This window comes from Naegleria fowleri, assembly GCF_008403515.1.
Source record: "Naegleria fowleri strain ATCC 30894 chromosome Unknown tig44, whole genome shotgun sequence".
Classification (NCBI taxonomy): domain Eukaryota; phylum Heterolobosea; class Eutetramitea; order Acrasida; family Naegleriidae; genus Naegleria; species Naegleria fowleri.
The window spans coordinates 484,351-506,081 of record NW_025407976.1 but is presented as its reverse complement, the minus strand read 5'-3'; the positions used below and the strand labels follow the sequence as shown (position 1 = coordinate 506,081).

General features: G+C 37.3%; 13 protein-coding genes across 13 annotated transcripts; 6 read left to right on the top strand and 7 right to left on the bottom strand.

The window, feature by feature from the left end:
* Positions 1-128: 128 nt before the first annotated feature.
* On the bottom strand, positions 129-1,151 carry FDP41_005556 (uncharacterized protein; the record flags this gene model as incomplete). The annotated part of the gene is made up of 1 exon (XM_044709093.1): positions 129-1,151. One exon carries the CDS (start codon positions 1,149-1,151, stop codon positions 129-131), a length of 1,023 nt encoding a protein of 340 aa, XP_044560275.1.
* Positions 1,152-1,268: 117 nt separating this feature from the next.
* Positions 1,269-2,189, bottom strand: FDP41_005555 (uncharacterized protein; the record flags this gene model as incomplete). The annotated part of the gene is made up of 1 exon (XM_044709092.1): positions 1,269-2,189. The coding sequence occupies one exon, from the start codon at positions 2,187-2,189 to the stop codon at positions 1,269-1,271; it is 921 nt and encodes a 306-aa protein (XP_044560274.1).
* A 274-nt stretch (positions 2,190-2,463) lies between these two features.
* Positions 2,464-3,180, bottom strand: FDP41_005554 (uncharacterized protein; the record flags this gene model as incomplete). The annotated part of the gene is made up of 1 exon (XM_044709091.1): positions 2,464-3,180. One exon carries the CDS (start codon positions 3,178-3,180, stop codon positions 2,464-2,466), a length of 717 nt encoding a protein of 238 aa, XP_044560273.1.
* A 312-nt stretch (positions 3,181-3,492) lies between these two features.
* On the top strand, positions 3,493-3,795 carry FDP41_005553 (uncharacterized protein; the record flags this gene model as incomplete). Its single annotated transcript, XM_044709090.1, has 1 exon — positions 3,493-3,795. The coding sequence occupies one exon, from the start codon at positions 3,493-3,495 to the stop codon at positions 3,793-3,795; it is 303 nt and encodes a 100-aa protein (XP_044560272.1).
* A 126-nt stretch (positions 3,796-3,921) lies between these two features.
* FDP41_005552 (uncharacterized protein) lies at positions 3,922-5,478 on the top strand (the record flags this gene model as incomplete). The annotated part of the gene is made up of 1 exon (XM_044709089.1): positions 3,922-5,478. The coding sequence occupies one exon, from the start codon at positions 3,922-3,924 to the stop codon at positions 5,476-5,478; it is 1,557 nt and encodes a 518-aa protein (XP_044560271.1).
* A 17-nt stretch (positions 5,479-5,495) lies between these two features.
* FDP41_005551 (uncharacterized protein) lies at positions 5,496-6,599 on the bottom strand (the record flags this gene model as incomplete). Its single annotated transcript, XM_044709088.1, has 1 exon — positions 5,496-6,599. One exon carries the CDS (start codon positions 6,597-6,599, stop codon positions 5,496-5,498), a length of 1,104 nt encoding a protein of 367 aa, XP_044560270.1.
* Positions 6,600-7,510: 911 nt separating this feature from the next.
* Positions 7,511-12,511, top strand: FDP41_005550 (uncharacterized protein; the record flags this gene model as incomplete). Its single annotated transcript, XM_044709087.1, has 1 exon — positions 7,511-12,511. The coding sequence occupies one exon, from the start codon at positions 7,511-7,513 to the stop codon at positions 12,509-12,511; it is 5,001 nt and encodes a 1,666-aa protein (XP_044560269.1).
* A 52-nt stretch (positions 12,512-12,563) lies between these two features.
* Positions 12,564-14,156, top strand: FDP41_005549 (uncharacterized protein; the record flags this gene model as incomplete). Its single annotated transcript, XM_044709085.1, has 1 exon — positions 12,564-14,156. One exon carries the CDS (start codon positions 12,564-12,566, stop codon positions 14,154-14,156), a length of 1,593 nt encoding a protein of 530 aa, XP_044560268.1.
* Positions 14,157-15,566: 1,410 nt separating this feature from the next.
* On the top strand, positions 15,567-16,559 carry FDP41_005548 (uncharacterized protein; the record flags this gene model as incomplete). Its single annotated transcript, XM_044709084.1, has 1 exon — positions 15,567-16,559. The coding sequence occupies one exon, from the start codon at positions 15,567-15,569 to the stop codon at positions 16,557-16,559; it is 993 nt and encodes a 330-aa protein (XP_044560267.1).
* A 601-nt stretch (positions 16,560-17,160) lies between these two features.
* On the top strand, positions 17,161-17,520 carry FDP41_005547 (uncharacterized protein; the record flags this gene model as incomplete). Its single annotated transcript, XM_044709083.1, has 1 exon — positions 17,161-17,520. The coding sequence occupies one exon, from the start codon at positions 17,161-17,163 to the stop codon at positions 17,518-17,520; it is 360 nt and encodes a 119-aa protein (XP_044560266.1).
* A 274-nt stretch (positions 17,521-17,794) lies between these two features.
* Positions 17,795-18,943, bottom strand: FDP41_005546 (uncharacterized protein; the record flags this gene model as incomplete). Its single annotated transcript, XM_044709082.1, has 1 exon — positions 17,795-18,943. The coding sequence occupies one exon, from the start codon at positions 18,941-18,943 to the stop codon at positions 17,795-17,797; it is 1,149 nt and encodes a 382-aa protein (XP_044560265.1).
* A 332-nt stretch (positions 18,944-19,275) lies between these two features.
* Positions 19,276-20,454, bottom strand: FDP41_005545 (uncharacterized protein; the record flags this gene model as incomplete). The annotated part of the gene is made up of 1 exon (XM_044709081.1): positions 19,276-20,454. One exon carries the CDS (start codon positions 20,452-20,454, stop codon positions 19,276-19,278), a length of 1,179 nt encoding a protein of 392 aa, XP_044560264.1.
* Positions 20,455-20,744: 290 nt separating this feature from the next.
* Positions 20,745-21,047, bottom strand: FDP41_005544 (uncharacterized protein; the record flags this gene model as incomplete). The annotated part of the gene is made up of 1 exon (XM_044709080.1): positions 20,745-21,047. One exon carries the CDS (start codon positions 21,045-21,047, stop codon positions 20,745-20,747), a length of 303 nt encoding a protein of 100 aa, XP_044560263.1.
* Positions 21,048-21,731: the final 684 nt, after the last annotated feature.

Here is a 21,731-nt window from a genome sequence, read left to right as displayed (position 1 = left end):
AGAAAACCGAGAAGGCTGAGTTGTTGAAACTAGAACGAACATTAAAAAATCTTCAAGAATAAATAGAAAATGCTTTATATTTACACCAAGGTACTCAATTCTGAATGAATAAAGTCCTCCCACTGCAGTTATTCAATATCAAATAGACTTTCTTCACCATTGGAAACAGCAACGTCAACTGGTGTTTTCTCGGTGTTGGTAGAGATTTGATTTGTTTCTGAGCTAGTCATGAGGGCAGTTGCATCAGGAGTTTTGAATTCTTCAACTTGTTCATCAACATTAGTTTCGTTTTCAGAGTCATCTATTGATTTTTCAGTTTGTTGTGCTTGTTTCCTTGCGTTCTCAACCAATCGTTCAAAAGCCTCAAAGTTTTTTCTTTCCTTTTCTTTCTTTTCTTGTGCAATTCTTTTTCTCTCCTCACGCTCCTCTTCCACTCCTCCTCGTTTCCAAGCATCCACTGTTCTTCTTTCATCCTCAAAAATTGGCATATTGTCTAAATAATTTAATGAAGGAATTTGGGAGATAATTTCCTTTCGATAATTCGGAATCATTCTCACAAGTGGGTTTCCCTCAAGCCGAAGTAATTTCAATTCTGTGAGAGATTTCAAAATGGCTAGAAATTCTTCAATGACTTGCTCTTGAGTCATGTTTTCGGGAATTGTGTCAAAAAGTTTGTTCTTACTTAGATCTAAAATTGATAATTTGGAACAGTATCTCAATGCCTTCACAGAGTCCAATGTTCTTAATTGATTGCTATTCAAATCGAGAGTTTGAAGATTGGTGCAGTATTTTCCCAACTCTTCCGGAATATGGCTAATAAAGTTTTCCGAAATGTTCAATGTATGAAGCTGTTCGCAATGGAAGATCCCCTCAATATGTTCAATACAATTCTGATGAATGTATAGACAGGCCAACTCTTTCAAACACTCCAAACCCTCAATTTTGTTGACAGCATTTGACTCGAGCCACAGTACTTTCACTCCGGTAAACTTATCCAAATTCTCAATTTTTGTTACACCCTTATGCTGAAGGTAAAGCTTCTCATTCAGCTTTTCCGTCATGTATCCTCCTTTGCTTTTACATAATCTTCTCAAGTAATCATTGGTGATCTTTCCATTTGGGAGGCGATCGAGGTCTTCGTTTCGTGACATTTTTTTTGTATTTTGGAAAGCGGGCTCTTCAAATACAATGTCAGAATGTAAAACAACCATGTAAAACAACCATGTAAAATTTCAGCACATACAAAAATCCCTTGAGTTGTCGAATCTTTACTTGGAAGCTGTCTTCTTTCCGTACAATTGTTCCTTCATCTTGGTGAATTGTTCTTTACCGACCTTCTTGGCAGCAATTTCTTCTAAAACGCCAAAATCAATTTCACCTTCCTCGTCACTCTTTGAGCCAGTCAATTCAATGACAGAGTCAACCATCGATACAATACCATCAAAAACTTCATAAGGAGTTGGATTCTTGCCCATGTATGCAGGAGTGGTTACCAATTTGTTATCCTTGTCAACAACAACTTGGTTTGCTGCTTTAGGCAAACAAGTTGCACCAAGAGCTCTGGCATTTTCTGTGGTGGCTGGATCGGAATCTCCCAAAGTGATTGAGCACTTTGGAATGAGCTTGGCAGCCAAAATTGGAGCAATACAACACATTCCGATTGGAATCTTGGCTTCGTGAGTGGAAACGATGGCCTTCTCAACTTCAGGATGAATCTTAAAGTTTGATGGGCTTTCAGCGTAATTACTCAAGTTTTTAGCAACACCGAATCCACCTGGAATAAAGAGAGCTTCGAAAGATTGTGGTCTGTATTGTTCCAATTTGAGAACGTTTTGTCTGGTGATTCTAGAAGCTTCAGAACGGATATTTCTCACTTCATTCTTATCCAAAGTCTTTGAAAGATGATCATAAGTTTCTTCTTGATTGATATCCGGAGCAAAGAATGCAATCTTGTATCCCATCTTTGATAATTGAATCATCACGCTCACAGCTTCGGTAATTTCGGTACCATCAAGATAACCACATCCACTCAATAAAACGGCAACAGAACCCTTCTCGGTTGGTGTTGTTTGAGCAGCATAATTTCTGTATTGTGGTTGGTGAGAGAAGAGAAGGAATGATGATCCTTGCTTGGCGAAGGAGGTGTTGCAGAGTGATTTGGTGATGAGAGTGGATGCTCTTCTGAACATTTTTTATGGTTTTTTTGTTTTTACAATGAAGATGGAAGAATTTTTTAGCAGAGCAATAAGCAACTTGGCCAATCCATTTAAATTGTTAGAGTTTTCTGATGACTGATGTGTTTGAAGCAAGTAGAGAGGTGAGCCATTCCTTGTCACAACAAGTGTGTTATTTTGTTAACTTTTATGACCAAGTCGTCAACAGCCTCTACCACAAAGTCAAATGAAATGTTGAGAAATGGTCAATCGAGTCACTTCTCTATTGATTGTGGTGGAGCCCTTAGGACTAGCGGTTCTGTTTAAAGGCATCATAACCTTGTGCTAACAAATCAAGAGGAGGTTCTTCTTCCTGATATTCTCCCAATTCATAAGTATAACTGCTAAATGGATAAAGAAACGATTCATCTCCATCCATGTCTTCTCCCTTCGAAGGATCTTGGCACATTTCCTCCCAAGCTTGTTTACCTTGAGAAATCACAAGACACATGGCATACAAGCCTCCGTCATATTCAAAGCAACTCAAATCCTCCTTTCTAGAGGCTTCATAGAGAGTGTTCGTGGTTTTATCAAACTCATTCTCGAGTTGATGAATGAAATCTAAATAACCTTCTTCCACAATCATTCTTTCAAGATAGGAGGCATCTCTATTTGCTTTTTCAATGAGGGCCCAAAATAATTCATTGATATTCGATGCAGCCTTTGTTCTTCTATTGAATTTCAAATACAAATTTGAGTATTCATTGAGATGTTTGAGTCTTCTCGAATAGAAGGGAAAATCTCGTTGCATACAAACATCGTACATGGCATCGGAAGTGGACATCTCAAAGAAAGCCTTGCAAACGAGACTACACTTTCGGAGAGTGTGATCTTCTCCAGCTAGATAACTAAATATTTGATCTTGAAAGACTTCAAAAGGAATTTGAACAAGAGAAGACTTGGTTGATAAGGAGGATGAAGAGAGTATTTCTTTGAACCATTCAATGACATTTGTGGGAATTGGCATCAGTGCATGTCGGACGGATGGGGTGATAGGTTCTTTGACACGCTTTGGTGTGCGTGTTTGTTGCTGCGTATAATGTTTTTTTCAAGTTGACATCAAAGTTCGGACAATACCTCCTGTAGATCTCATCACTTCCGTAAGAGTGTGGGTTTTGAATTTGCACTTTCCAATATGTTCAATTTTTTTAATCCTCACTCGTTTTGCTCCAGTTTGATCCCACTTGGGTCAATCACACTTTCAATAAAATTTTTTTAATCCTCTGTGAACATAAGAGATCGTGAAAAAATTGAACACACAACAACAACGACTCTGAAAATGATTGGCATGACGACTAGCGATGATGATGATGCAAAGAAAACGCTCTCTCACCAACAAATCTCTGCTTTTTGGAGAGATTTTCTCATGATATCCAGCGGATCATCCATTTTGAAAGAAATTATTCCAAAATATCAGAATTATAAATCGACAGAAAATATTCTCTATGCAAAGTATAATGGATTTCCGTCACGTTTTCACGCAAAAGTGTTTTACAGCTTGGCAAATGAAAGATTGAATTGTGAAAACATGGATAGTTTTATTTCGGCCTATTCAGAACTTTCGGAAAAGCCACAAGAATGAAAAGAGCTCTACAATGTGAAGAGGAACATTAAACAATTGGTGACATTTGTGGATTCTGAAACACCCAATGCATTTAAGAGGAAGCTTTTACAAGCCTCTCCAGAACATTTCAAAAGAATTCCCTACATGATCATTCATGGAAGATATTTACCTCAACAAGCAAGTTTTTTGTTGTTTTATTGGATGGAGTTTATTGAAGGAGAATTAGAAAAGAGAGACAGAGAAATTGAGAAGAGAGAGGAGAGTGAATGGATCCCTCTCGTCGCTTCGCGACTCACTTTGATTCACCGTCTCAAGAAGGCACTGGTTTGGTACACACATGGTGAAACAGATAAGATTGAGAATTACATTAATAGGAAAAATAATTCACAAACACTGCCAGTGTTAAGGGGATCGTACATGCCAGATCGTTTCAAACCGTTGATTACTCTTCCAAAAATCAATATTCAAGTGGTGAATAAGATTTTGAAAGATGCTGATTTGCAACCCATTAATATTGAGAATATGAATACCCTTTCAGAGTATTACAACTTATTGGATACATTGGAGAAATTGTGTGGAGTTGGAGAACATTGTGTTCTCAAGTACAGTCTTAGAAAACGAAAGAATTCTCCACCTACTAAAACAGCAGTGTATTGCAATCTGTTGAGTCATGATGAGAGAAAACAAAAGTTGCACAAGAGTTTGTGGCACTTTCGCAAATACAACAAATGTTTGGCAATTGTTGGCAAGTTGAGAGGAAGATTGGAAACAGTTTTTGATCCTTTCGTCACTGGTCAATCTGCTCGAGTAGACAAGAGTGGAATGATTACCCTGAATTTGAAGACTCATCATTATTATTTCAACGAAAATAGTGTCGAGTCGATCATTAAGGATATTGATATTCCATCCATTATATTTTCTTGTGTTGCAGTGAGCGTCTTTTCATTAAGAAAGCAATTTACATTAAGGAGTCAAATGCAAGGCTCATTAGACCCATTCTTGTCCTATATTCTAAACATTTGTAGAAACAGGGCAGGAGAAACTAAATGGGATCTCATTGCATCGATTCATCCTTTGGAAGATGTCATAAACAACTTGAGCGAGAAGGAAGCTCAACACATGTTAACACAAATAATGTCCTATCAAATTCCAATTGCAAAGTTCATGCAGGCTCAATGGGAGAAGGGTGTCAATGATTGTGTTAAATCAAACATGAAAGTTCCAAGAGCTGGAACAACAAGTGTCAATTCCACAGGTTGGAATGTTGTTGTGAGTGCTTATTGCAATAGTTTAAGATTCATCAGAACTCTGTGTCATTCTTTAGATATCAAACCTCCTCTTCTCATCAAATCTATGAGATTGACTGCAGCGGATCAAATGTATTGGGCAAAACTATATGGAATGCCTCTATGCTCGGATCTTCTAGTATTTGAAGAGTTAGCAAGGAGTGGAATTACTCCATGGGGTATCATTTTAAATCAGATTGCAAATATTTCTCCAGACAAAATAATCAAAATTTGCGCAAATCATAAGGTGGATCCATCAGGCTGGTTAGGAATCCGTGAATCAAAATATAGATATACAGACAAGTCTTCCAACGAATATCATGATCAAATCTGTGGAGTATGCGTGCCGAACGATCAATTTGTTCAAAATGTTCTCAAAACTTTAGGGGCATTTGGATATAAATCAAAAAAGTAAAGGGGCCTCTTGTCATCTTAATAATCATCTACATTATGAGGCATGTAATAATCTCCATCTTGGTTCACTGATTCTTGTTCAACATGTTCATTTACATAGAACATTTCTTCGTCACTGTAATAGTCTCTATCTAATGAGGCAGTAATGTTCAACCATTTCCTGCTGGCATGAGGGTTATCAACTTCGTCATTCATGGTTTTCCGTTTTTTAAATACTCCACCCATTTTTCTAAAAGCTAAGACAATCAAATCTCGAATATTGTCAGGAATCAAAATCACAAGCAATGAAGCATTTGCTACCATTTCAATGAAACTGAATATGTAGTACAACACAAAGTAATATTCCCATAACGTCTCTGGTTCTCCTTTCACCCGGAAAATTACAAAACTTGAAATATTGTAGAAAGTTAAAACAAAATAGCAGCTGGAGGAAAAGCAAGTTATGAAAGCTAGCTTCATAGTGTTAAGGGTAGAAACAGCGTAATGGATTTTAAAAAATCTAAAGAGCTTAATTCCAAAAATTAATAACAAGAAACAAATTGTCAAGCTAGTGATTACCCGTACTACTAGTCGTATTGTTTGAAAAGTTATCTTCTTGTAGTACATGATTTTAGGATCAAGTACAAATATCAAGATTGACAATGCAAGTAATACTATTGTTAATAGAGCAGCAGCAACCCAAAAAAAGAGAGAAATGACACTTCTCTTCCTTCTAAAATCATGTTTGTTTGGAATTCTCTTTTCTTGCTCCTGTTCCAAAGTTTGTTTAAACGTAAAATATAATTCTGCCCAGTAGCAGCTAAGTACAAAGTAAATTAGGAAATTAAACTCGCTGGAAAATAAATCTAGAGCTTGACTTGTTCGATACATATAATCACAATAATTGAACGGGATGTAATCATTTGATTTAAAACAAATCTGGCTAATAACCCCACATTGCAATAATCTCGTGGTACTGCTCAAAAAGATAAACCCGAAAAGCCTTCTTTGAAGAGAGATTTGTTTTTTAAACAGTCCTCGTGTCCCCAATGTCCACACCAAAGCAACACTGGCAATCATAAAATAACCAATTGCTTGAGGTAATTGTTCATAATTCACTACATGTTGGTCCAAATCAGGCATTTTCAAAATGTGTTCATCCTATGGAGAGAGTAGGTCAACGGTTGGATCCGCGTATTGAGGTGCCTCAATTTTTTTTTGAAACACAATAACACTGGCAGTTAGGAAAGTGCTTTCAAATTGGCGCCTAGAAATGGAATGAGAGAGTAGAAGTGGACATTTTGTTTCAAAGAGGCGTCGTCAACTAATACCCACAAGATTGGGTAATTACATTGAAAACTTGATCACGTTGTGTTTCAATTTTTTTAAGAGGGTTGAACCGAATTCGGAATAATTTACAAATACGCTGTCTTGTGTACGATGAAGCAAGCCTTCGTTTAAATTGCATCATCTGGTACAGAATAAACAGCTTGGGCCATGCACTCTGATATTTTGAGGCCTCGTGTGATGATCTTTCTCTTCCTTTGAAACTTCATGCTGTCACTAATTAAGAAAATGTTCGAAAAGTTGGAATTTTTCTTTGCCCTTCTGCAGTTGAAGCTTGGTGTGAAGGAGTCCTGAGCCATATGATGGCCGAAAGTTAGAAGCTCTCTTCATGATGATGCAAACAAACGGTGGCCCATCAGTGAAGTGGTAGGGCAACTCGTTCTCGAAGGAGTCCTTTCTCCTTGCCGTGTGTCCGATGTTAAACAAATGGACATTTTTCAACGTTCTTCTTCCTTGCCGTTGAGTTTCAAGAAACTCTTGCTCGCAAACAAGAAGCTTCACATTTTCTCCTTCCAACAACAGCGATTTTCAAAAGTTACTCAAAAAAATTTGACCACAAACATTGGCCGCTCTCTCTCTCTCATTCATTGAAGAGAACAATTTTGAACAACAACATAGCGGATTCATTCGAGTCATTGGCTCATCTATTTCATCAATTATTAATTCTCCGATTTCATCATTACCATTAATCGTAACACTTTTTCATCATGTCTGCGTTAAGTCCAGTTGTGGATACACAGTCCAATCGTGGACTCTTTGCCAACATTGAAGAATACATTCGTGTGATGGGAGGAAATAAACCAATCAAGAAGATCCTGATAGCAAACAATGGTATTGCAGCTGTTAAAGGAATTCGTTCAATGAGAAAGTGGTGTAACGAAGTTTTTGGCAGAGCCGATGAAATTAAATTTGTAGTAATGGCAACTCCTGAAGACATTCAGGCCAATGCAGAGTATGTCAGATTAGCAGACGAGTTAGTGAAAGTGCCTGGTGAATCCAATTTCAACAATTATAGCAATGTCAAATTAATTGTAGACATTGCCGAACAATACATGTGTGATGCTGTTTGGCCTGGCTGGGGTCACGCGAGTGAAAATCCTGAATTACCTTTCTCTCTTTCTCAAACTAAACGAAAAATCTCTTTTATTGGTCCTGATGCCTTGCCAATGGAAGCTCTCGGAGACAAGATTTCTTCAACAATTTTGGCTCAAGCTGCTGGAGTTCCTTGTATTCCTTGGTCTGGATCCCATGTTACCTATGATATCGCAAAAGATGGTTTGCCAATTCCTGAAGATATCTATTTGGAGTGTTGCATCACTTCAGAGAACGAAGCACTCGAATGTGCTCATAAGATTGGTTATCCAATCATGATTAAAGCATCAGAAGGTGGTGGTGGTAAAGGTATCCGAAAGGTTACTAATGACGTAGAATTGAAGTTAGGATTTCAACAAGTCAAAATTGAGGTTCCAGGTTCTCCTATTTTCCTCATGAAACTCTCAAGCGAATCAAGACACTTGGAAGTACAAGTGGTAGCTGACAAACACGGAAATGCAATTGCACTCTATTCAAGAGATTGCTCTGTCCAAAGAAGACATCAAAAGATTATTGAAGAAGGTCCAGTAACGATTGCTCCAAAGCAGGTTGTTGATACTATGGAGGCAGCTGCTGTCACACTCGCAAAAAGCGTTAATTACAGTGGTGCTGGTACAGTAGAATACTTGTATGAACCATCTACTCAGCAAGTATACTTTTTAGAGTTGAATCCTCGGTTGCAAGTCGAACACCCTGTCACTGAATGGATTACTCTTACGAACATTCCTTCAATTCAGCTTCAAATTGCCATGGGTATTCCTTTATACAACATGGCAGACATCAGAAGATTCTTTGGTGTTAAATTGGAGGACGTGTATTCGCCATCTGTTAAAGTTGATGTGAATGATGCTAGCAAGAGACAACCCCCAGTCGGACACACTATTGCTTGTCGTATTACCGCTGAAAACCCAGAAAGTGGATTCCAACCAACTTGTGGTAGCGTGGTAGAATTAAACTTTAGAACAGCACCTAATGTCTGGGGATATTTTTCTATTCGTTCTCAAGGTGCTGTTCATGCATTTTCCGATTCTCAATTCGGCCACATTTTCACCCATGGAGCCACAAGAGAAGAGGCAAGAAAAACTATGCTGTTAGCTCTCTCAGAACTTGCTATTAGAGGGGAGATTAGAACAACTGCCGAATATTTGCAATCACTCCTTAAATTTGACGATTACATTGACAATAGATACACTACAGCTTGGCTTGACGGACTTATTGCTCGAAAAATTAAACTGGAAAAACCAGATACATTTTTAGTTGTCACTTGTGGTGCTTTGCACACACTTCACAGAATGGTCTCCGAAAGAGCAAAGAATTGGATTTTGGCTGTAGAGAGAGGTCAAGTTCCATCGTTTGATTGTGTAGATGTTCATTACTCTATTGAATTAATTTATGAAAACGTTAAATATCAAGTTGACGGAGTTAGAAGTGGGCCTAATAAGTATACCTTGGCTTTGAATGGATCAACTAGAGAAGCAGAATTTTCAGAACTAAGAGACAGTGGCTTGTTAATTATTATTGACAACGAAAGCCATGTTTCTTATGCAACTGAGGAACCATCTGGCCTTAGAGTTTTGGTTGATGGCAAGGTTTGCATGTTCACAAAGGAGTTTGATCCTTCACAATTAAGATCAACATTGAGCGGTAAATTTATTAGATACCTTGTTGAAAATGGTGCTCATGTCAAACCAAACACACCAGTTGCGGAATTGGAGGTTATGAAAATGATTGTTACCGTTTATGCTCCATTACCTGGTAAAGTTAATCACTGTCTTGTCGATGGTACAGGTGTCAATCAAGGAGACATCATTGCCATGATTGATCTTGACGACAAGTCTCAAGTTAAGCGATCACTTCCATTTGAAGGGCAATTCCCACCATCTAGCATTTCAACTGCTAGAGTACCACCCAATAGAGTGATAGCATCTGCATTGGAAGTCATTGAGAATCTGTTGGCAGGTTATGACTATCCATCATTTATTTTCAATGAAAAGTTGAGCCAAGCTGTTAGCTCTTTGAAAAAACTCGGAGATAGAAATGTTCTCATTCACGTTTTGATTGAGAAGATTTCAGTTTTAAGAAAATTTTTGCCAATTTCCTTGATTAAGGATGTAAACAATGTGTTGCTCAAGAGAAAGGAGCAATATGATGAATACTGTTGTAAGGACAATGATGACCACACTCACGATGTTTACAACGAAGATTTAATCAAGGAACTAGTTACTCTCTTCAAGAATTTTGAAAATGGACTTGAAGGAGGAAAGAAGGATGAATTTTTGCAAGCTGCAAAGCCAGTTTATGATATTTTTGATCTTTTCAACTCTGGATACAAACAACATGCGTTCAATGTACTTTCAAAGCTTTTTGAAAGCTATTTGGAAACTGAAAAAGGCTTCGACACTAAGGGAGGAAAGAGAAAGGAGGCTGTATGGTTTGACTTGAGAGAAAAGCATAGCGACAACCTCACCAAGACTTACCAAATTGGACTTTCACATTGCAGACTAAGAAGCAAGAACAAAGTTATTCGTTCTCTTTTGGAAGTTATTGAAGATCTCGACATGGTTAAAGAGTTCACTCCAATTCTTGATGAACTTGCAGCATTTGTTGCTCCTGAATACAGTGATGTTGCTGTTGCAGCTAAACACATCCTAACAACAAGCAGATTGCCTTCAAAGAAGAGAATGAAGGATGAAATGGAAGGATATCTTAAGGATGGGCTTGAAGCAACTGACCAACAACAAAAGTTAGCTTGCTTGAAGGAGTTGATTGTTAAATCTAACTACAGTTTTGACATACTTCTCGAGTTCTTCTCTGATCCAAATGAAAGAATTGCTGATTTGGCTGCAGAGGTTTATATCAGAAAAGCATACTGTACTTTTGATATCAATATTGTGAGGTCTGCATCCCATGGTAAATTTAAGACCGTAGAATTCAACTTTATGAATACTGAGAAATCAACCAATTCTGGATCGTTGAAGTCTGATGGTATTGTTGGGTCTATTTCTATGGATTCCTTGAACACACTTTCTGAAACAGAAGATAACCTTGGTTTTGGAGTTATGAGTATTTTTGACTCTCTCAACGATGTAGATTCCTATCTTCCTGATGTTTTGAAGATTTTCGAGAATAATGATGATGCTGATCATACCAACATTTTGAAAGTGTTGCTTAAGTGGAATCAAACCATTACTCCAAACGATACTGAACTAGTTTCTGCTCTTACAACTATCATGAAGAAGCATAGCAAGCAACTTGAATATAATGAAATCAAGAGAGTAACAGTGGTTGTAGAAATTCAAGGAAGATTACCATTCTACTTTACATTCAGACAAAGAATTAACTACAACGAAGATCCAATGTACAGACACATTGAGCCAACTCTTGCTTTCCAACTTTTCCTCAAGAAACTTTCAAACTATGATGTTAAACCATATCCTTGCAGAGATCCATCTGTGCACGTTTTTTATGGCCAAAAGAAGAAGGAACTTGGTTTGAATAGATATGACTATTTGAACAAGAGATTCTTTGTTCGTACACTTGTATTACAAGGCGATATTTTCACTGAGGAAAATCCTGAAGAATTGCAAATTTCAGAACTTGAAAGATACGTTGTTGCATCAATCAATGCATTGGAAATTGCTATGGCTGACAAGAATTACGCTCCTAGCTATGCAAACCATATTTTCGTCAACTTCTTACCAGAAGTTGTTGTTAAAGCTGACATGGTCGGTGAAATTATTGAAAGATTCCAAAAGGTTTATGGTAAGAGATTGTGGAAGTTAAGAGTCAGCGAAGTGGAAGTACGATTTACTGCAAAATTCTCAAAGACATCTCAACCTCAAACATTCAGATTTATTGCTAGAGATGATACAGCTTATAATCTCACATTAGATATTTATCGTGAAGAGAAGGACCAAAACACAGGCAGAACTGTTTACAAGACCGTTGTTGGCGAAAAAAAGCCATTAGAAGGCCTTGATGTAAATATTCCACACCCAATTCTCCAAACAGTTGATCAAAAGAGAGTTATTGCTCACAACAATGAAACCTCATATGTTTATGACTTCCCATACTTATTCGAAAGAGCAATTCAGGGCATGTGGAAAGAATATAATGAGCTAACTCAAGAACCAATTCCATCCGTTCTCTTACAAAAGGTTGAATATATTTTGAACAGCGAGACTCATAAGCTTGTGGAAAATCCAAACAAGGATGCTATTGGTAAAAACACTTGTGGTATGGTTGTTTGGAAGCTAACCATGTACACACCAGAATGCAAAGATGGTAGAGATATGATCCTCATTGCAAACGATATTACATTCCAATCTGGATCATTTGGAGTTATTGAAGACGAAGTCTTCCAATTGGCAAGCGAGATGGCCAGAGATTTGAAGATCCCAAGATTCTATATTGCTGCTAACTCTGGTGCTAGAATTGGTTTGGCAGATGAAGTCAGAGAACTCTTCAAGGTTGAATGGACTGATCCAAACGACTGCACAAAGGGATTCAAATATCTTTACCTAACTGAATCTGATCATGAAAAGCTTCAAAAGACTCACTCTGTCAATGCCACACTGATTGGAAGTCAATGGCGAAAAGAGATGGAGGATTATTGACATCATTGGAAAAGAAAATGGTATTGGTGTTGAAAATTTGAGAGGATCAGGCATGATTGCTGGTGAAACATCTCGTGCCTATGAAGAAGTTTTCACAATCAACTATATTGCCGCAAGAAGTGTTGGTATTGGTGCCTATGTGAACAGACTTGGTCAAAGAATTATTCAGAACAGAAGAGCTCCAATCTTGCTTACTGGTGCCGGTGCCTTGAACAAAGTACTCTCCAGAGAAGTTTATACAAGCAACTTACAATTGGGAGGTATTCAAATCATGTATCCAAATGGTGTGTCTCACTTAGTTGCTGCTGATGACTATCGTGCTATTCAACAAGCCATGAAATGGTTGCAATATGTACCTAAAACTATTGGATCTCCTCTTCCAATTTTGAAGAATTTGGATAATCCAGAGCGTGAAATTGGTTTTGTTCCAGTTGAAGGATCTCACTATGACTTTAGAGAAATGTTAGTTGGCAAATATGTCGAAAATAATGATGAAAAGACATATTTGAGTGGATTCTTTGACAAGGACTCGTTCTTTGAAACCTTGGGAGGATGGGCTAAGAATATTATTGTTGCTCGTGCGAGACTTGGAGGTATTCCAATGGGTGTTATCGCAGTTGATACAAAGACCTATGAACAGGTTATTCCAGCAGATCCAGCTGACAGCAATTCAAGAGAACGTGTTGTTCAAAAATCTGGCCAAGTTTGGTATCCAGATTCAGCATTCAAGACTGCTCAAGCTATCAATGATTTCAACAAGGGAGAACAATTACCACTCATGATATTTGCTAACTGGAGAGGTTTTTCGGGAGGCCAAAGAGATATGTTTGATGAAATTCTCAAGTTTGGTTCCTACATTGTCGATGCTCTAACTCAATACAAACAACCTGTGTTCGTTTATATTCCTCCACATGGAGAATTGAGAGGAGGTGCGTGGGTTGTTGTAGATCCAATGATCAACAATGAGGTTATGGAAATGTTTGCTGACGAAAAATCAAAGGGTGGTATTTTGGAAGCTTCGGGTATCGTTGAAATTAAGTACAGAAAACAAGAAATTGTTGCCACAATTCAACGTTTGGATGAAGAATATATTAGACTCAGCAGAGAATTAGGTAGTCCTGAAATTTCACTTCAAGAAAAAGATCAAATCAAATTGAAGATGGAGAAGAGAGTCGAAAGATTACTTCCAATCTATACTCAAGTTGCTGAATGCTTTGCTGATCTTCACGACACTCCAGGAAGAATGAAGGCTAAGGGTGTCATCACTGAAATTGTATCATGGAAGAATGCCAGAACCTACTTTTATTGGAGATTAAGAAGAAAACTTGTTGAATTCTCATTGTTGAACCAATTGAGCGATTGTGTTGCTCAAAATAAGATTAGTGTCAAGAGACAAATCTTGAGAGAAAAAGTCATCAACAATGAGAAATTGTGGAATAATGATAAGGAATTCCTTTCTTGGGTTGAATCCAACAGCCAAACTGTGCAGCAATCTATTGCCAATATTAGACGTGAAAAGGTCAAACAAGACGTTGCTTGTTTGTGCTCAGAAAATGCCGATGCAGTTCTTGAAGGATTACTTTCTTATTTGGAACATAATTCTGTGAATGAAGCTCTGAAAGAAAAGCTCCGAAAACTCCTCTAAGTTCTACAATCGTTCTCATTAAATAATAATTAAATATGAATAATAATAATTTTGAATTGGATGTTTTTTGTAGACAAAATTGGCGCCATCGTCAATTCAGACGCAGTTCAAAAAAAAATGTTGACATCTTTGCCCTTTCAGCTGGTTGTATTATCAAACACCGTGTGGTCCTATTTTGTAGTGATCGTTTCATTCATTACTCTAATCGTGAAGGGGTCCATATTGTTATACCCTTCCTATGCATTAGCCTTGGAATTTATTGGTTGGATTTGTTATGCCGTTATCACTTTTGCCAACCTCCGATTGAGTAAGTGTCGCAAGCCTTATGATGTCCGCCATGAAATATAATACGATCACCCACAAAAAAGATTCGTTGGGTAATTTTACTGAAAACTACACCCCCATCTTTTTGAGTTTGCCTTTCCTGACATTGATGCTTGGTGGAACTATCTACTATTTATTTCTTCAAGTTTATGTGTAAGTAAGGGGTGAAAGATTCAAGATTTTTCGAAAAGTTGATATTTCAGATTAATGTTTGAGGTCATCATCAACAGTGTTTCTTTACTTTTGATTGCAGCAAATTTCATTGCATCCATTGTTGTGGGACTGACATTTGTAAGATTTGCTGTGTAAACTTTGACGCTATCACGTGTTGTTCAGCAGAAAGGAAACCAAAGAATTGATCTCCCATTTCATGAGAATGCAACCACAGAATAGAGCTCAGCCGTTTGTCAACGTACGAAAGGTGTACCACGTTGCATCAATTCTCGACACCGATATTAATATTGATTTCGAACTCAGTTTAATTAACATTATAGGATATAACACTGTTATTATTGATGAACATATCTGCTAACATGTTTCCATGTTTATCAATAAATAGTTCTAAAGCAATAATATTTTACCAAATTCCAACTCACTTTATGATGTTCGGCTTTTTGAATGACATTTCACAAGCATCCTTTCTTGAATCTTTTATCCTTTCCGGCCGCTCCGACTCTCTTTTCATGATTCTTTAAATTGAAAAATAAAAACTAATTTCAAACAAGTATTCCAAATTCGTGGGATTGTGGTTGAATTTGTGTGACTGGAATGAAAAGGTAGCAGAGCCAAGCATCATCAAGGTTCATGGCAAGATTAAAATCTCAAACAAAAAACCATTCAACCACATTCTCTCGAGTCTCATCTTCAACAGCGAGCCTTCGCCAAAATCTCACCTTTCAAAGTATAGTTTGCGACACTTTCCTACTACTACCACGAACATTACTTTGCAACCTACTATAACTCCAATCTATTCGCTGAAAACAATCACCAACAAACGATACCTTCCGTCCCTATTGTATTAAAACCACGCATTTGCTTTAACAACTACAACAATCCATTCCATTGCTATTGGGGAAGACCATAAAGATGATGACAACAGCCACGACTGGTGAAACTCCTAGACTTCTCATGCTAAAACTTGATCATAAAGACTTTTGTATGTCCTATGAAAAGTTACTTGCGGAGAAGTATCAACAACAACCACAACAACAACCTCCTCAACATCATCCACATGGTTCATATGATATGAACCTCATGAGCCTAACATTTCAAACGACGACAACATCTCCACGCACCCTAACAACATCCACTCAACCCTCTCCAACCCACTCTCTCAATGGTGGTCCTCTCTTTCATCTCAGCAATCCAGACAATAACTATTACCCTCTAACAACATCCACAATGACAAACGAGGACGACCATTCCCAACTCCATTCTTCGAGTACCCAAACCAAGAACGCTTTCAGATACATAACAACTACTTCCAAATACTCGGTCTCTTCACCTCATGACATTGATCCCATCAACTCGAGCAGAAATATCGATCCGACTCTCAATCTAGATTTTCAAGATCAAGTTGGTTCAAAAGTCCAACCTCAGAATCACGACCTGATGATGAATGATACTTGTTTTGTTCAAGATGAAGGTTGCTGGTTTTCCATTCATGAACCATCATTCACCAATTGTGAACAAAGCTTCCAACTTGAGTTAGACCACAGTGGTAGGAACACCTCCTCTGCTCTTCAGCCATCCCAAGTACCTCCAACTCTTGATCCTTCTTCCACTATTACATTGATGAATGTCGGATCAGAAGAGATTTCTTCCTCTTCCATGACCGAGATCAGCAGCACCACCACATCAACACTTCCCACAACTCCCACGTTGTCCACCTCTTGCAAAAAACAAAAACGTTCAAATACCACCACCTCGACCACAACCACTAAGGGAAAAGGAATTTGTAAGAGATCAAGATCCTCTTCATCCTTGTCCGCTTCCAAAATCAAACAACAATCCATGCAATTTACCTTTCCTTTATGGACCTTCCATGTATCACGGTCCTCAAATTCCTCTAGACATTAGGTGATTTCTGGTGTTGGCCAACTCTCAGATAATACCAAGCTGCCAATCTAATACCAACATTACTAGAGTGATCCAATCATGTACTTTATCATCCATTCTCTCTCCCCATTAGTTGTTCCTTGATTACAACAATAAATTATTTATTTCTCACAACTTTTGGAATGAGCCTTCTCAATGCATTCAGCTTTCATGTGGGAAATGTGAGGAACATTCAAGTGTTGATTTAAAATTCAATTCGATCAGTTGACCAGTGTCATTTACAGTTTCACAAATAAATTGTGACTTAAGCCATCATCATCCAAATACGCCATTTTACCAACATGTCGTGATCCGGATGTGTTCCCCATCAAAAAACTCCGAATTGTAATTGCTTCATTTGTGGTTGACCAATTGCCTGTCCATTACAATACGACAGGTTTTGTTTGCTTCACCTTTAATTTCATCAAATAAGGAGATTTTTAAAACTTTTTCCCAAATAGTAGTACCACCCTTTCTGAACACTATAAAAACGCCAACTGTCATGACATCTATGAGAACAACAAACACAACAAAAAAACACTTGACAACAATCACAACAACCACAACCACAAGAACAACAACAATGGCCACTACTATTCCATCACCATTCAACTGGGACTCTTCTTTCTGCGTTGGTAACAATGAATTGAATGAGCAACACAAGAAGCTCTTTGCTCTCATCAATGCTTTGGATGCCAACAGATCCAGTGCTTCAGCATTGAAGGAATTGCTTGATTTCGTCGTTATGCATTTCAAGGCTGAGGAGGACTTGTTCGCAAAGGTGAATTTCTCTGATTCTACTTCTCACAAAGAGACTCATGATAAGTTTGTTCAAGATGCTTTGGGTTTGAAGACTGTTGGAGATGCTGAAATTCAATTCATCAAGCAATGGTTGGTGAATCACATTAAGGGATCTGATATGAAGTACAAGGGAGTGCTTTAAAGCGTTTGGCATTTGCTCGTGAAGAGTTAATAAATATCAAGATTATATTACTGATCAAGATTATTGTAGTATTATTGATCAATACAAAAAAAGCATTGTTTGATGATTGTGTATGATCGATCAATACACAATTGTTCACTGTTTGGTGATGAAAGAATGTACGTTCTCAACAATAATTCTGAGAGTGATGAAATGATCACATGTTTGTTCACATATGAAAATGCTAGTGTGTAATATTGGAATGATTCATAGACAACAATAATCTTTCAAAAATTCACAATCGAAGGTCAGCAGCAATTCCAAAGTGGTCCGATATGGGATACTTTTCATCGTTGCCAATATCACAATTCCAATCGACAATATGATACGTTTGTGGGTGAGTGTTTGGCTCTCTTGAAGACTTGTTGCGACCTCTTGTGGCAAATGGATTGAAAATCAAGTCGTTAGAATGGCAAGGAACAGTATATATTATGTGATCCAAACACATATTCTTGTGAGTTTTAGGATGTTTTGTGAGGTCGCTTCCAAAAATGTCTCTGAATTCACATTCTTGGATGTAGTTTTTACAAATTTTTGAGTTGAGCTCATTCAGTAAATACTCATAAATTTCTACATCCACTAAACTGTCAATGTTAAAATCTCCAGCAAGAACAATATTATGTTTTGTCAAATTATGTTGATGTGAACTGGTGTGTTTTCTTTTTGCATATGAAATGTATGTGCACTCTCTAATAAACGCTATCAATTCATCGATTTGACATCGTCGAATATTTTCATCATGTGCATCCATATGAAGCGTAAAAAGATGAACAACTCCTTCGTGTGGACTTTGAATTTTGGAATATAGGACTCCTTTCCCTGTGACATAGTCATTCCAGCTAGCGTTTTGAAAAACGTAATTTTTGGAAAATACGATTGGATATTTGCTCAAAATCAACAGTCCAGAATCTTGACATAACAGATAAGGAGGATCCGACAAAGCCACATGATAATTCAATTCATTAGTTCCCTTTTTTACAATCAGTTCATGAAAGGTATTTTCAAATAATTCAAAAAAAGTATTTCCATATCGAAACACTTCTTGCAAGACAACCACATCAAACATTTTGTGAGACGTTGTTGCTATCTTGCCTGATTTTTGTTGTTCTTTGTTTTTCTTTGTAATTTTTTCATCTGCGATCACACACGAAGATTCAATGCCTCCTGTTGTTGTTGAGATGGCTCGATCATCATGATGAAGGTGATCGGAATTGTTCTTTTTGGATCGGCTTGTTGTTTCCTCCAAAACACAATTTTCAAATTCATCAAAACCGTTTGCTAAATGTCTTAAAAATCCCTCCGTTCGTTCCTTCTTAAATGGTGGAGGAGACTTTTTGAAGGAGAGCGAATTGATGAGCCACATGTTTAAAGTAAGCAATTTCATTTTTTTTTAAAAATACATTTGGGTTCCAAGTTCACTAACTGGAAATTTCATCCTGCGGAATAATAGCAAAAAATGCTTTTCTCAAGATGTGACGTTTCAGCCACACGCTTTGGGATGAATTAAATCACTGTCCTGCATGGTTGAGTTTATTGAGTCGCCTTGTCATTCTTATGTTATAAGTTTCTCTTTTCATGACTTAAAACGTCACGCTTGATCCTGCAAATGACAGTTGAAGTCCAAACACTTGTTTTAATGATGTCATAATTTAATAATGATGATGGCTCTCGGAAAGCTTGTCCATAACCATAGGTTTGTTGTTGATATGAAGAAGCTTAATCAACTATAAATTTTTCAATTTCCTCATTAATTTGCTTTGGAATCTGCAACATGACAAAGTGACCTGCATCCAACTTGAGTAACTTTGATTTTGACTTGACACTTTCATCGACATAGTACTTGAACGATAAATCAGCAGTTTCCTCAATGAGTGCTATATCATCCTTTCCCCACAAAATCAATGTTGGTACTTTCACTGTTTGATTTTCAATAGGTCCATCAAGAGTATTGCCCACCATTGGATAACGTCTTTGATCTTTCATTCCTAACAATTTCATTTTCACATAATTGGAAACCTTTCCTGTAAGCAAAGCTCTATAATATGCAATCATGGCTTGCATGCAATTTGGTTGAGACCAAGCATTGACAATGTAATGATAATCTTCAATTGAGAGAATATTCTGTTTTGCTAAATCAGCAAAAGCAAAGGATAATTTCCTGAATCCTTCACGTGAAAAGTACTCTTCTGGAATGGAGAATCCCAATTGCATGAAGAAAATGTACCAACTCTTTCTCATCTGTGCGAAAATGCGACTGACAGGAAGTGTCGTGATTGGTCCTGAAAGAGTATTTGGATGTGGCACATTGAGAATAATTAATTTTTCAAGAACTTGTGGATAAGTGGAGGCAAGAGACCATGCAATGATTGCACCCCAATCATGAGCTACCACAATGGCCTTTCTATTATTGGGTTTAGCTTCATCATTGCCATAATAACCATCAATGAGACCCTTGATGTCATGAACCAATTCACCAATATCGTAATTTGCCAAATTATTAACATCTGGTTTTTCTGTACGATTATATCCACGAAGATCAGGAGCCATGACTGTATAGGATTTGCTTCCAAATTGATAATCATTTTTCATGAAATGTAAAAGTTGGAAATACCATGCAGTTGTGGCTGTTTGTGGAAATCCATGTAAGAATAGAACAAGTGGATTTTTAGTATTGGTAGTTGTTGGCTTTTCCAACACAACCACATCCATCGTAATGCCATTACTTGGAATTAATTTTCTTGGAAATTGTTGGTAATTGTGAGTATTTTCCGAGGTTGGATTTTTGAATAGATCCTTCACCTGAACCACATTTCTCATTGAATTGATTTGATAATAGAGTATGATCACTGCCACAGCAGAGAGGAGTGTCCGAGTGACAAGACCACAAAGAGACATTTTTTTTAATGAAGAATGGCTTGCCAGATCCCAATCGCACCAATTTCGGAGTGGTTATTGTCTTGCCGACGGAATGGACAAAACTGGGTTTCTGAACGATCGTACATTCGAATGATTTTCTTTATAATAAATTATAGGAGGACAAAATGGTTTTTTCTCCGGTGGCAAAAATTCTCGAACAACCCAGAATCGAATAGAATGAATAAGAGAAAAAAAAAAGAAAAAATAAACTCTTGAGTGTATTACGTTTTATTGATATTCGTACATTGGAAATTTAGAGTAAACGATATTTACTTTTTCATCTTTCTTGATTTTGTAATTTTCGAAGAGGAAGACGTGGACCTCTTTTCCAAAGTATTCTTTGAGGATCGTTTCACAGTGACTTGCATTCCCGTTAAATTTGAGACATGATAATCCAAATTCTTTCTTCTTCTGGTTCCACTCACTACATTACATGGATCAATATCAAAATTAGGTAATCGTTTGGTAATATCAATAGGTTGAGATCGAACCCATTCGGTTTTTGTTGGAATTTTATCAGTGTTGTTGGATGGGGAAGAGGAATTGTCGTTCGATGATGTTCTAGAGACCATGATGTTGTTGTTGGTTTAAAAGTATATTGCTGTTACTTTAGTTGTTTTGTTTTTTGTTGATGATTTTCGGAACAACAACTCGATGACACTTTTTATCGAGCTCGCTGTCATCCATTTTTTTGTGGAATACTGAAACATCTGAAAATTCTCTAAAAAACTGGAAAGACATTCAAAAATAAATGATTCCAACAACAACAAAGAAAAACAAACACTAACAACTGCATTCAATTCAGCAAAGCAAATAATCAAAATGGTCTGCACAAGAAGCAACAAGGGATACAACAATTATTCTTCCGAAATTTCCATGGATAATATTGTCGGAGGAACAAGACAACGAAAACAATTCAATTACCGAGTGATGAATCAATATGGTGAGGAAGTCATGAACAATCAGTACTTCTCCTCACGACCCTCCCATAATACTTTGGAAATGAGAAATAGGAATTTCCGAAAGTAGAGTTCTCATCTCTCCAAACATAACTATTATCAACCACTATGTAAGAATGTTTAAATATTTAAATATATTGAAGACACATAGATTTGACCCCTTATCTGCCAAATGTATCCACATGCTTCACAAATTCAAATAAATTTACCCTCCATAACCTAGGTTTAACCAAGTCTCATTCTTGAAGTTGTCAATTTGAAAGGGAGAAATTGTTGGCATTTACAGTAAGACACTTG